The 12,443-nt window shown below is 44.6% G+C and overlaps 1 protein-coding gene across 2 annotated transcripts in view; it reads right to left on the bottom strand.

The window, feature by feature from the left end:
• Positions 1 to 259: 259 nt before the first annotated feature.
• Positions 260 to 12,443, bottom strand: part of PELI1 (pellino E3 ubiquitin protein ligase 1) — a 71,240-nt gene continuing 59,056 nt past the window's right edge. For both annotated transcript variants that reach the window (XM_054987845.1, XM_054987849.1), the window contains exons 5-7: positions 5,961 to 6,158; positions 5,663 to 5,851; positions 260 to 1,840 (exon numbers count right to left, since the gene is read on the bottom strand). In XM_054987845.1, the coding sequence (XP_054843820.1) occupies positions 1,274 to 1,840; positions 5,663 to 5,851; positions 5,961 to 6,158 (954 nt within the window). In that variant the 3' untranslated portion in view covers positions 260 to 1,273. The remainder of the gene's footprint in view (positions 1,841 to 5,662; positions 5,852 to 5,960; positions 6,159 to 12,443) is intronic.

The following is a 12,443-nucleotide window of genomic DNA, read 5'->3' as shown; positions in this document are numbered from 1 at the left end:
CTGCGGTTCTCGGAAGCTTATGCTGCAATAAAGTTGGTTAGTCTTAAAGGTGCTACTGGTCTCTTTGCTATTTTATCTTATAGTCTGGATCCAAACCTGTCTTCATATAGATTCCAACAACCATGTTACAAAAATATATTTCCAGCCTACTCTAGAGCGCTCTCCTTTGTAACCATTTCTAGCCACACACACAGCATTTCTAGCATCTTTTTTTTCCTTTGTTAAATCAATTTAGTTTGAGGAAAAAACAAACAACTGGTAAACTTGGTTATTTTTGTTTTATTTAAATAAACATAAACCCTTCAGTGTTGCAAATGCCAAAACCCCCAACAGCCCCCTCCCCCCACAGAACAGTTAACACGGAGAGAAGAAAAAAATTCATTGAGGGTAAATTGCATATTCCAATACCAGGTAAATTCCATGTGACCAGTTCATTTGTTACAGTTTGACCAGACAGAGAAAAGAGAGGAAGAAAAAAGAAGAAGAAGAAGAAGAAGAAGCAAGGCTTTATTGGAATTATCCAACATGTGGTTAAGCACTTTTCGTAAAAAAGGAAGAAAGAAACAGCACATCAACGTCACTTGCATTAATTTTGTTGAAAACCTTTCTGCTTTTCTATCAAGTCAATCTTGTTTTAGACTTTTTAAAAAGCCATTTCCATTTCCCCCCTTCTCCTACCCTTTCCTGGCCCAGAACTAATCTACACATCCAGTCAACGGATGCAACACTCCACTACCGTGCTAGCCTATCCAATTCATCTAGGATAATTTTTTTTTCATAATAAAGATAAATAGGAAAAAAAAAGTCACCATACATACATAATGCTCTATTTTACACAATGGCTGCATCCAAGCTGTAAATTAATACCCTTTTGAACTGATCACGTTTACCCTTAGTTATACACTATATAAAAAAGGAGACTTTTTGATATCGAAGGCATGTACTTCAAAACATTACATTGAAGGCAAAGAATTTTAATCTTTCCCATCACAAAAAAAAAAAGAAAGAGGGAATGACGGGCAAGGACTACCACCTGGCCTCCGTTGCTTTCTTCTACACAGAAAAACATCTTCCATTAATCTACACAGGAGTTTAATCACTGAAATTACAAAAGAGAAAGAGAAAGGGAAAAAAAGTATTCTTCATCTCAAAGTAAACTGCCAAAGCCCAGAGAAGGAAATAGAGTTGATTTAAGAGGACAGTCCTTTTGAAACTGGAATCCTTTAGCTTATGTTTATGAGTTTAAATGCAGTCCTTGGGCAACTCGTGTGCGTTAGTCAAGAGGTCCTTGGAAAATAAGTCTGATGTAACCTTGTTCCCCAGATAGCTGGTGTGCGCAGAACGGGCAGGCTGCGTGAAAAGTATGGGTACCATGCGGAAGAGGGATTTGGGACCAATAGGCAGTTGTCTTTTCTGAGCAGACGTGTCCACAGGGGCTGAATGCATGAGTTGGAGGTCCGGCATCCACATAAAATCCAGCTTCACATCCCAGCCAGAGAGGCACATAGGGGCCAACCGATCGGCACATTGGACATTCTCGATCCTTCCCATCTCTCTCTTCTTTGTTCCCCCAGTTATGGTAGCCATGGACATGGCCACAGTTCAGGTAAACCCAAGGTTGCTTTTCATCTACAACATCTTTCCTCTTCATACTTGGAAAGGCTAACGTGTTAAAGCCCACAGGGCACTGAGGCCTCGCCGCATTGATTTCCTGTCTTAGAGCTTCCAGGTGCTTCACTGTTGGAGTGCGGGAAAGACCTTCCGCCGTGCGCCACAGCAGGGTTGCCCCACAGAGGTCTATCAGTGAGCCATCCTGGAGTTGGTTGGTTTCATTTTCAACCTAGTAAGAAAACACACACACAAGTTTCATGGAGTTAAGTATGAATAGCTTTTGATATCGGAATTAAACACCATCCCTAGACGTGTTTTAATCCTTCCTGTGTCCATGAACTGAACATGTGCTAATATTAACTAAGTCACTGCTTAGACCCCATGGAGGTTTTTGCCGATTCCCCATTTTGGAGCTCTGTTCTCTTCCTGTTGTTTCCCAGGAGCAGCATTTCAGGGGGCACGGTGGGAGGGGGTAAGCCACGGAAATTTCCACTGGATCCAAGCCAGTATGAGGAAATCTCACAGCTGTTTACACCCTATGAAACTAGCATCTTTCCAAACCCCTCCCTCACCTTTTCCTATATTTTCTGCTTCTATTACATTACTGGATACCAGATCTAGTTCTGGTTTATAAAATTCTAGAAAGCATCTCATGATCTTGTTAAACCTTTCCATTCCTCTATGTATAAAAAGAGATAAAATCATGTATAGATAGTTATTGAATACAGAAAGAGAGAGAGAGAATATGAATAATACTAGTAGTATATAAAAACAGGTATTTTTTAACATTACAGAATTGTGGGATTATGAGGTAAATGTGAGGTGATTTTGCTTCTTTGAGGGACATAAGACTACAAAAGTATGCAGGCCTCTGGATAACATGTCAAGTAGTGGAAACAGTACCTTGTTACTGTTGCCAAATAAATGGTTTTGCCTCTGAGGGATTCAGTGAGTCTGCCTTATGTTTATATGGGCTGTGAGGTTCAGCACTGTCCCCTGTGCTGGTATACCCTTCTGCCGTCCTGCCAGGTGTGTTGGGGAATCTCCCTAAGGCTTCAGAATTGGGGAGGGGGGGGTTGCACCACCTGGTTCCTCCTCTGTGCCGTGACAGTCCACCTGCCATGTCAAGCCAGCTTCTTCCTCCCTGGCCTCACTAGGAGCTCTCCCCTTTACAGCACCCTGCTACCTCTCACCTCCCCCCAGCTGGCCCCGGGGCAAGTGAAAGTGACAGGCTGGTCCTCTCTGGGGTCCGGCACCCAATCACCCCCTTGTAGGGCGGCTAGGGGTCCACCTGCCCAATCACTGGCTCCCACCCTCTGGCCTGGGCACACCCAGCTGGTCCGTGTTGGGTCCAGCTGTTCTCTGGATAATCTGGCCTGAGCGGGGCTTGGCTCTGCCGGCCCTTTGGGCTGCTTCCCCCAGTGTTCTGCTCACTGCAGGCCGTGGCTGCCACAGCGATGACAGAACGGCGTGGGGTCCCTGTCCGGCAGGAGCACCTCTGCATCATCCGGTTGTGCTGGTGTTGTTGTTGTTGGTGGTGGTCGCTGGGCCGGTGAGTAGGCCTGCAAGGGCTGAGGCATTGTTGGGGCTGGTGAGGTGTCTTTGGCGGGGTGGGGGTGTCCCCAGGCCTTCCCCTGGCCGGGAGGTTGATGCCCGAGTCAAGGCTGGGGCAAGCAGCTGCTGTTCTGGACATGGTCCAGAAGGATTAGAAGTACCTCTCTTCTTATTGGGTCAAGGTTATGACTGATTAGTGGATGATATAGCCACTTTCATTGGCCTTTAGCCTAGAACCAATGAGATGAAGGCTTGAGTCATAGATGGCTGAAGGGTTTAATGGGAAAAAATAAAAGATCGGTCTCCGCTTGGCTGTAGTCAATTGGAAGGCATGAATTGGTCATTCAGGGCACAGGGGGATGTCCCAGTGGACGGATGGCCGTGGGGGATATCCCAGCCCCCAGAGAGGGGCAGCTGTCATTCTGTGCTGGGTAGGGAAGGCTGAGCACGGCCAACTTGCATGTGTGTTCAAGGGTTGGGTCTTCCCCATGGGGCTGTGGGTGCGGAGTTGGGCCAGAGCCCTTTTCCCTCCAAGTCCACCCCATCAGCTGTGATTTTTGAAGATTCACCAGCTGCAGATGAAGGCAACAGAAACAGCTGAAGAAGATGATAGCAGGGGAAAGAGCCTGTGAACTGGCCAGGGGTGCTGAGAGTAAAATGGAGCCTGCCGGAAGAAGTGGGAGTCTTGCAATAGCAGCCAGGAAGACTTGGGAGAAATGAAAGCAAACCTTGGAGCGCTAGTTTAGAGTAGAGAGGCTAGAGAAAAGCTATTTGAAAGCTACTAGGGAGGAGCATAACAATTACCTCCTTCCTTAATTACTGTAACAGTGAAACAAGCTGTAAGAAGGTGCACCTGCATAACAAAGGTCTAGCTGAATACTCATATCCAGCTTTCAGACATAGTTTCAGGTGGGTAGCCGTGCTGGTATGCAGTAGAACAGCAAGATTTGAGTCCAGTGGTACCTTAGACCAGCAAAATGTTCAGGGTATAAGCTTTTAAGAGTTAAAACTTCCTTCTTCAGATACAAGTAGGAATGGCGATCCCAGAGCCTTTATATCCCAGCCAGAAGGTAGGAGAGGTGTTGCAAAGAAGGGCGTCTGGATGCAAAGGTTCAATGGAACAATGCAGCCTGATTAGAGTAGATATTAGCATCTGTAGTGAGATAAGAATCCCGTGTCTCTATTCAGTCCTGATGGGGAGCTCCATTGTTCTGATTTTGTGAAGGAACTCAAGTTCATCAATCTCACACTGTAATCTTCCTTTGACGACTGCCACTATTAGGTTAACAACAGAATGTCCTGGAAGATTAAAATGTTCTCCTATTGGTTTTTGAGCACAGATTTATGTCTATTTATTCTTTTGCATAGTAGTTCGTCCAATGTAGAGAGTGGATGGTCAGACTCATATCTGATGAAGGGAGTTTTGACTCTCAAAAGCTTATCCCCTGAAAATCTTGTTGGTCTTTAAGATGCTATTGGACTCAAAGCCCGCATTCAAACATTTAATTCATATTTGGTTCTCGTTATACCTTTACATTAGTGTCACTCTGTGAACCAACTAGTATTCACCAAGAATATAAATAAAAAAGGGTGATTTACATTTAAGGGTAAATGGTGGTAGAAGAAAAAGCACTAATAGATTAAAATACACGTGCCCAGATGCCTCTTAGATGCAGTGCGCTGAAAGGGGTGGGGCAATTAAAAGTGAACCCCTCCACTTACAAACTGACCCACTTCTAAACATGCCTTGCTCATATTATGCCAAAGTCACCAGAATCTCTAGCTGTCAACACGGTAAATATGAGCACTTACTATATGCTGAAAAATTAGCATTATCTTTAACTGTCTTAATTAATTGCCTTTAACAAAAACAAGCAGGGATATCAACTGCATAAGAATTTCCCCTCTTGGAAAATTTCCCAGTTGGAATTTTCCCACATCCTTCCCCGCATTGCTGTTACGGGAGAAAAGTCTACTCTACAAGTGGGAGAAGCAATCCCTTTGTAGGTTAGGAGGCAGGTTACAAGAATCCTGTAAGAATATATGTGCCATGATCGACCATCAAGTCTCCACATATATTGGTATCTTTCTAGAGATTCTGATTATACTACACAGGGTTGTGTAAGACCCAGAGAAAACGAGACTCAGTAGAGGAATTATCTTTCAAACTTGAAAGCTGAGAGAAAGGAAGAAGGTGGGTGGATGGAAATTAGAGAGCTAGAGAATTGGAAAAGTTCTTGCAAAGAATGTATCTTGTTCCCCAGAGAGGGAGTGTGTGTCCCTAATAGGAGCAGAACTGCCAAAGGCATGCAATTTAACAGATGCTGGAGCTAATGTAGGGATACGAACTAAGGTAGACCCATATTCTGCAAATATCTATTGCATTTATCTTCCTGAAAATGTAGCACGATGCTGAGATACAGTAGACAGATTCTGGCACTTGCTTAATTGCAAAGTGATATGGTTTACAGCTGTTGGGCAAACTTGCTATTCTTACCATTTTGCCTCTCTGCTGAGCAGATCTCGTTTCGCGGAGGCTGAACACATTCCCACATACGGATATCTCCCTCCACACCCCTGGCTTGGAGTCTTCAGTGAAGCCATTCCGTGGATGCATAACGAGGACTCCATTTGTGGTTAATCCATCCATTTGCCCATCAGAGGTCTTCCACTTGGCAGCTTTCTCCTGCAAGGAACCATCAAGAAAACCATCACTCTTTCTGTGGAATCTAAGCTAAAACTTCACATCGGTCGGAAACCAAGCAGAGAGTGCCCTGAGGGAGGCAGCTCCTTACCCCGAGGAAAATATTTTTGGAGGAGTCAAATCCAGCAGCATATATTCTTGCTGTGAAAGGAGGATTTCGTTCACATATAATCCTGCAGGCGAACCTTGAGATGGTGCTCTGTACAGACTGAGTCTCTGAATTGCTTTGGCTGCCAGGAACAGTATCCGTCACTACGAAATCTATTGGGCTTTCTGTTGATCGGCCAATCTGGCAAATATAAAAAGATACATTCAGACATGGTGCAAATGGGGAAGACAAGTGAGTTTCCTAAGTATTGTAGAACAAGGAAGTCCATCTGTATCATTCATCCAGCTATACTCAAGTTGTCAGCTACCAGTTTCATCTGAACCATTGCATTACTATGCTCTCTGGAGAGTGCTACATTCAGCTGAAAAATATCTACTGGTGGTTGCTGACCCTAAGGAGGTTCACCTTGCCTCGACCAAGGCCTGAGCCTTTTCGGTCCTGGCCCCAGCCTGGTGGAACTCTCTGTCTATGACAACTCAGGCCTAGTGGGACTTGCTATCATTCTGCTGGGCTGGTAAGACAGAGATGTTCCGCCAAGCCTTTGGTGGTTGAGGCAAGCAGGTCTCCTATTCAGCCTCCTATTGGGGGGGAGGGGACGGGGAGCGTGTCTCCTCCCTAATCTTTGCTTTTTTCATCTGTTGATTGTCACCAACCCCCACAGGTTCAAAATGACCACATATGGGATTGCACAAGGTGCGCTGCTAAAGGTGGGCTTGTGAAATTGTATTTGCTTCTTTTATGCTACCAGTTTTTATCTGTTTTTTATGTCTTTTAAATTGATGCGATCTGCTCTGAGCCTGCTTGACAGGGAGAGTGGACTATAAATCCAATAATAAATACATACATAAATAAATAAAAATACTTTATTCCCAACTGTTTGACTATAGAGAGTCAATTCCTTACACCGCTGGTTAGTTGACCAAACTTTCACAGCTGGAGAGCCAGCGTGGTGTAGTGGTTACAATGTTGGACCAGGATCTGGAAGACTCGGGTCTGAACCCCGAGTTTGTCATGGAAGCTTGCTGAGTGACCTCCAGCACTCACAGCCTAACCTACCTCACAGGGTTGTTATGAGAATAAAAATGGAAGAGGGGAGAACAATGTTTGCTAATTTTGGTACTCGTTAGGGAGAAAAATGGGGTTTAAATGGAGTAAATAAATAAGTAAGATAAATTGCACAGCTGTATCCACAGATTAGAACTGGAAGATACTGTTGTTAGCCATGCCTTGGAGATTTCTAGATTAGACAACTGTAACACACTCTTGTGTGGGGCTGCCCCTTGAAGACTGTGCGGAAACTACATTTAGTTCAAAAATGCTTTGGCCCAACTTTTGCCTGGAGTTGGCAGGAGACAGCCTGCAGTGCTGGAACTTGAACAACTTCACTGGCAACCTGTATGTTTCTAGAGCACACTTCAAGGGCTGACTTTGACTTTGAAGGCCCTAAACTTTCTAGCACCAAATCACTGTTAGAAGTGTTTCCTGCTTAGTGAGATCTCCTGCTCTTTAATATCTGCTGTGGAGAAACGCCATTCTGTTTGTGGAGTTACCTGTCTATGGGCTGCAGAGGGGAAGGGCCAGTTCCGGAGTGGAATTTGATTGCGAGGGAGAGTCGGTTGGTGAGGAAGTGGACAGTTGGTGGCTGGAGAGCTGAGGGGAGAGATGGCTCTGAGGGGAGATGTAGATCTAATGTAACCCCAGGTATCAAAGGATTGGGCCTGCCCTACACAACATCTAATTAGGGCATGAGGGAGATAGAATAGGGGTTTCTGTTTATGATTTATTATTCCTTCCATTCGCTATATATTTGCCTGTGTGTAATTAGAAGTTAAATAAATGAGTTTTGGAATTTATGAAGGAAGAAAGCTCTTCTGCTCCGCATAGTCCCCCAACCACTTGGGCCCACTAGCAGAGGAGGGAGGTTAGGAGGCTGTCCCACCTGACCAGGACCCCATACAGGGACAGTGGTGGCAGCGAATACCCGGAGACAGGGAAGGGAGACAGTCCCTTCAGGTGCCTGGCCAGAGGCAGAAAGGGAGGCGTAGGCAGAGCGGGGTCTGCCAGTGGGAGGAAAGGCCCCATGTCGCCACATCTGCCAAAAAAATCTACTCAGAACTCTGTCTTCAATGCATGCAAGAATGGCACCCACCAGCAAAAGCCATTTCAGCAATAGCCCCAATGAGGAATTTACTTCTTCTGGGGGCTTCCACGTCTCCCTCATCTGCCTCTTTGTGGAGGCAAGCAAAATCTTTTTATTCAGTTGGGTGCTTGAGACTAGAATTTATTTATTATGCTGCTGCTGAGTCATGGGAAGCTTTATAATGTTTAGATGTTGTTTGTTAGGGCTTTATTGTCTCAGTGTTTAAGTTCAAACTGCTTTTGAGGGCCTATAAAAATTGTAAATAAAGCCTTCCCAGAAGACTAGGCTATATAGAAGAAGGAACTGCCAATATGGGGTGGGCAATGGAATGTGTGAGGACACTCAGACTGGCGCTTCTTTGTGGCACAACAGTTACAGGTGAAAATGACAGTATGATTTGACTTATGGGGCTGAGATGTACAGGAACAATGTCGTACAGTGGATAGCTTTTTGGGTTTTGATTAGGAAGACCTAGGTTAAAATCCTGCTCAGCTAGGACTCTCTCATGGATGATTCTGGACCAGTCACTCACTTCATCAATCCTACCTCCCGAGGATAAAAATAGGGTAATCCCACATATGCCAGCCTAAATTCTTTGGAAGAAGGGTGTGCCATAAAGATGATTCACCATGAAACTCCAGAGGAGTAGGCAGCTGTTTTACTCTGCTGCAGCCACAATAAAGAGTCTAGTGGCACCCTTAAAGCCTAACACATTTATTATGGACTAAATTTTCATTGTTCTGAGCCCAAATTCATCAGAATATCACTACATACACACAGAGAGAGATACACAGAGACACACAATAATTCAACAAACCAAGATGGGTGTGTGGAAGAAAGTGAGAGGTTAAAAGGCCCAGCATTCCATAAAGAAGGTGTGTTACATTACGTTATACAACTCCAATCAAGAGTGCAAACAATCGAGTCAGAGTGGGTGTGGACTGCTCCCAACTGGTGATGAACTGTCAAAGTATATTCACTTGTACTTTGTACTTCTAAAGGAGGATAATTACTGTGCGTAGCGAGCTGACCACTCCCGGTTCATATTGAGCCCAAGCTGGATAGTGTCAGAGCTGAATAAGATGACAACTCAGCTTTAAGCTAGAGGCTACCTTGAATACTTTATTGCTTAACTATGATAACCGCTAAGTATGTTAATGTATGTCCAGGGGTGCTGAAGGGCTCCCTTCCCACTGGCTTCTGAACATTCAATCCGACTGAATGCCCCAGAAGGTTGGACCAGAACCAATGAGTTGAAATTAAATCAAGAGTTTTCAGCTAAACATTAGGAAGGACTTCCTGACAGTTAGAGCGATCGCTCAGTGGAATAGGCTTCCTCGGAAGGTGGTGGGCTCTCCTCCTTTGGAGGCTTTTTAAGCAGAGGTTAGAACCTGGGCAGATCATGAGAGGGAAAGCAGGAAGGATTACATCAGTGCTTAGTTCTCGCAGCCCCTTCTTACAGGCCCAGGGTAATGCCAGGGGTCAGGAAGCAATTTTCCCCAGGCCAGTTCGGCTAGGGATCCTGGCAGTGTTTTGCCATCTTCTGGGCATGCAATAAGGGTCACTGGGTGTGGGGGGGGGGAGGGGGGGAACTGTGCGTTTCCTGCATTGTCTAGGGGTTGGACTAGATGACTAGAGGTCCCTTCCAACCCTATGATTCTATGATTTGGGCCCATCTGTTCTCATGAGTTAAGACTCTGGTCAATATAAATTATTCACTTGAGAACCATGAAATCACATATGGATTGCACTGTAACATTTCAAAGCAGAAGCACTGATGGACAAAGTATATGCATTTGGATGTTAATAAATCACAAACTAAGTAAAACTAATTCCTGTTTTAGCATACAGCTGCTGTAGCGGAGTGGTTATGTGGCTGGGAGGCAAAGCAGCAGTCTGCTGGTTCGAATCCCACTACTGCCATGAGCTCAGCAAGTGTCCTTGGGTAAGCACGCCTCTTACCCCAGCTCCTCAGCTGCATTCTGGGGATGATAATAACCCTGACTTTATTCACCCTTCTGAGTGGGACGCTAATCTGTCTTGAAGAGTGTTATATAAGCACAGTTGTTATTATTCTGCTATTAATGTGATTTTTTTAAAAAACTGACAGTTGGCATCTTATGGATCTCTGGGTTATTCTTGCACCTTGCTGTCTCGTGTGGAGTTCACAGGGAAAGAGGGAAGAAATGAGCTTTCCTCCTCACTTACCATGCCAGCTAGGGTCAGGGCCACTGCTGCCAGTCTGGCCAGCTGCTTCTGATGCCCGATGGCCAGGCAGCCCAGGCTCAGCCAACATAGAAAGTAGGGGAAGAACAAACAATAAAGAACAAATGGGGGGAAAATAGCAAAAATGAAAACCAGTTCTGTGCATTTCCCTGTTACAGACTAGATCAGTTGGGTAAATACCAGAGTTACAGGGCAACATTTTCCTCCAAGCCAAGAGAAAATTCACAGTGGGTACATGAACCCCAAAGCACATCAGCAGCACAGCATCAGATGCCTTTGAATCAAAAGGCAGAGAAGCACCATTTGCTTCGAGACCCTGGACACATCCCAGCCACAAGGCAGGGGAATGGCAAGCCCGAAATAACACACTTCACAATACAGCTGAAGCACAGGTGAGCTCTTTAACTCCACGTAAACACCAACAGCCTTGCTGAAAAGAACAAGCTGCCCAACTGCTCTCGGCAATAATCCAGAAATTTCCGGTTAGGTAAAGAAATTGACCCTCCGCATGTTTCATCATCGACCTCTCTGAAATCAAAACATCGCTATCCTCAAAGGGATATTACAAGAATGTAACAGAGCCAAACTCAGCCCAGTCTAACCATCCAAACACTAAAAAAGGGGGCAAGCTTGCCCCCTGCTCCATTGAAATTACTCAAATAATTTAGGAGCAGCTGATTAGACAACAGCTAATTTCAAACCACCATGACCTAAGAGCTCAGTTTCTAACTCATTTGGTAGAAATTAGGGCCTGTCCCCTGCTTCACCTATCTAAATAGTGAAGTAATATTTATTGGCAAGCCTCATGCATCTAGAATTGATCCAGGACGAGAAGGACAGCAATGCTAGGTTCACTTTGCATTCAACTGAATACAAAATGTTTAAAGTCCCATCTTGTCTGGAACCCCCGCCCCCTCCAAAAAAACCTTCTAAAAATATATTACTAGATACTGTATCTAGAAGTATTACAGCCAGGGCTTTTTTTCAGCTGGAACGTGGCGGAACGGAGTTCCGGAACCTCTTGAAAATGGTCACATGGCTGGTGGCCCCGCCCCCTGATCTCCAGACAGAGGGGAGTTTAGATTGCCCTCCGTGGAGGGCGATCTAAACTCCCCTCTGTCTGGAGATCAGGGGGCGGGGCCACCAGCCATGTGACCATTTTCTCCAAGGGCAACCCACTGAGTTCCACCACCTCTTTTCCCAGAAAAAAAGCCCTGATTACATCCCAATCTCCCTTTCCTTTATTTTGTTTTGTTTTGTTTGCTTGCTTGCTTGCTTTGTTTATAACAGATTAATTGAAGCAGAGGTGTAAAGTTTGGTATTTAGCTTTGTTATATATTGTGCTTATATTTCCTATGCAGCTTAAATCTATTACTTTACTTTATATATTCTTTCTGTTACAGCTTAATGTATTTGGTATAAGGTTCTATGCACTTTCTATTGTTATTGCTATTTCTATTCTTCTTTCTTAAATAAAACATTTAAAAAAAAGGAACGTTAGGTTCACTCAGTGACCCATACTCAAAAACCTTGTCAGTTTTTAAAAATCTCATGCCCACCCTATTGAGGCCCCTCCCCCAGGCTTGCTAGATCTCTCCTTTATGAACTTTCAGGTGCTACCCCGATTGAAGCTTTATTGCCATTCACATGGGCAGAGTTAAAAGAGCCCTTTGCCCACATTTTGTATAAATGTTAGAACTTTTTGCAAACTGTACCACTTCAAGCCATGGCAGAAGGCGGGTTATATGAATGCTTTGCCACTGGAGGTGGGGGCAGAGAACACTTAGGAAGTTGAGGCTAGAACTTTTTTTCCTAGTGTGAAAACAAACACAAATCTGCAATACGCAAACACTTTACATGTCACCCAGGAATCACCAGACAGACGAAGAGGGCCCAGTTCTGGTCATGTGCAACTTTGCTCAATAGAACAGCTTTGATCAACAGACAACTTTAATCCAGATACAATACTGGACAACAGGATTTTAAGAGAGAGGCCCCTCTCTTTAAATAAAGCCTAGCAATGTGTTTATTAATCTCAACCTTTGTTTTTCATAATAAAAGATGGTCATTATTCCATCAAATGAGCATGCTATCCAAGC

Source organism: Eublepharis macularius, chromosome 1 (assembly GCF_028583425.1).
Source record: "Eublepharis macularius isolate TG4126 chromosome 1, MPM_Emac_v1.0, whole genome shotgun sequence".
NCBI classification, from domain to species: domain Eukaryota; kingdom Metazoa; phylum Chordata; class Lepidosauria; order Squamata; family Eublepharidae; genus Eublepharis; species Eublepharis macularius.
This window is presented reverse-complemented; position numbering and strand designations above follow the sequence as displayed.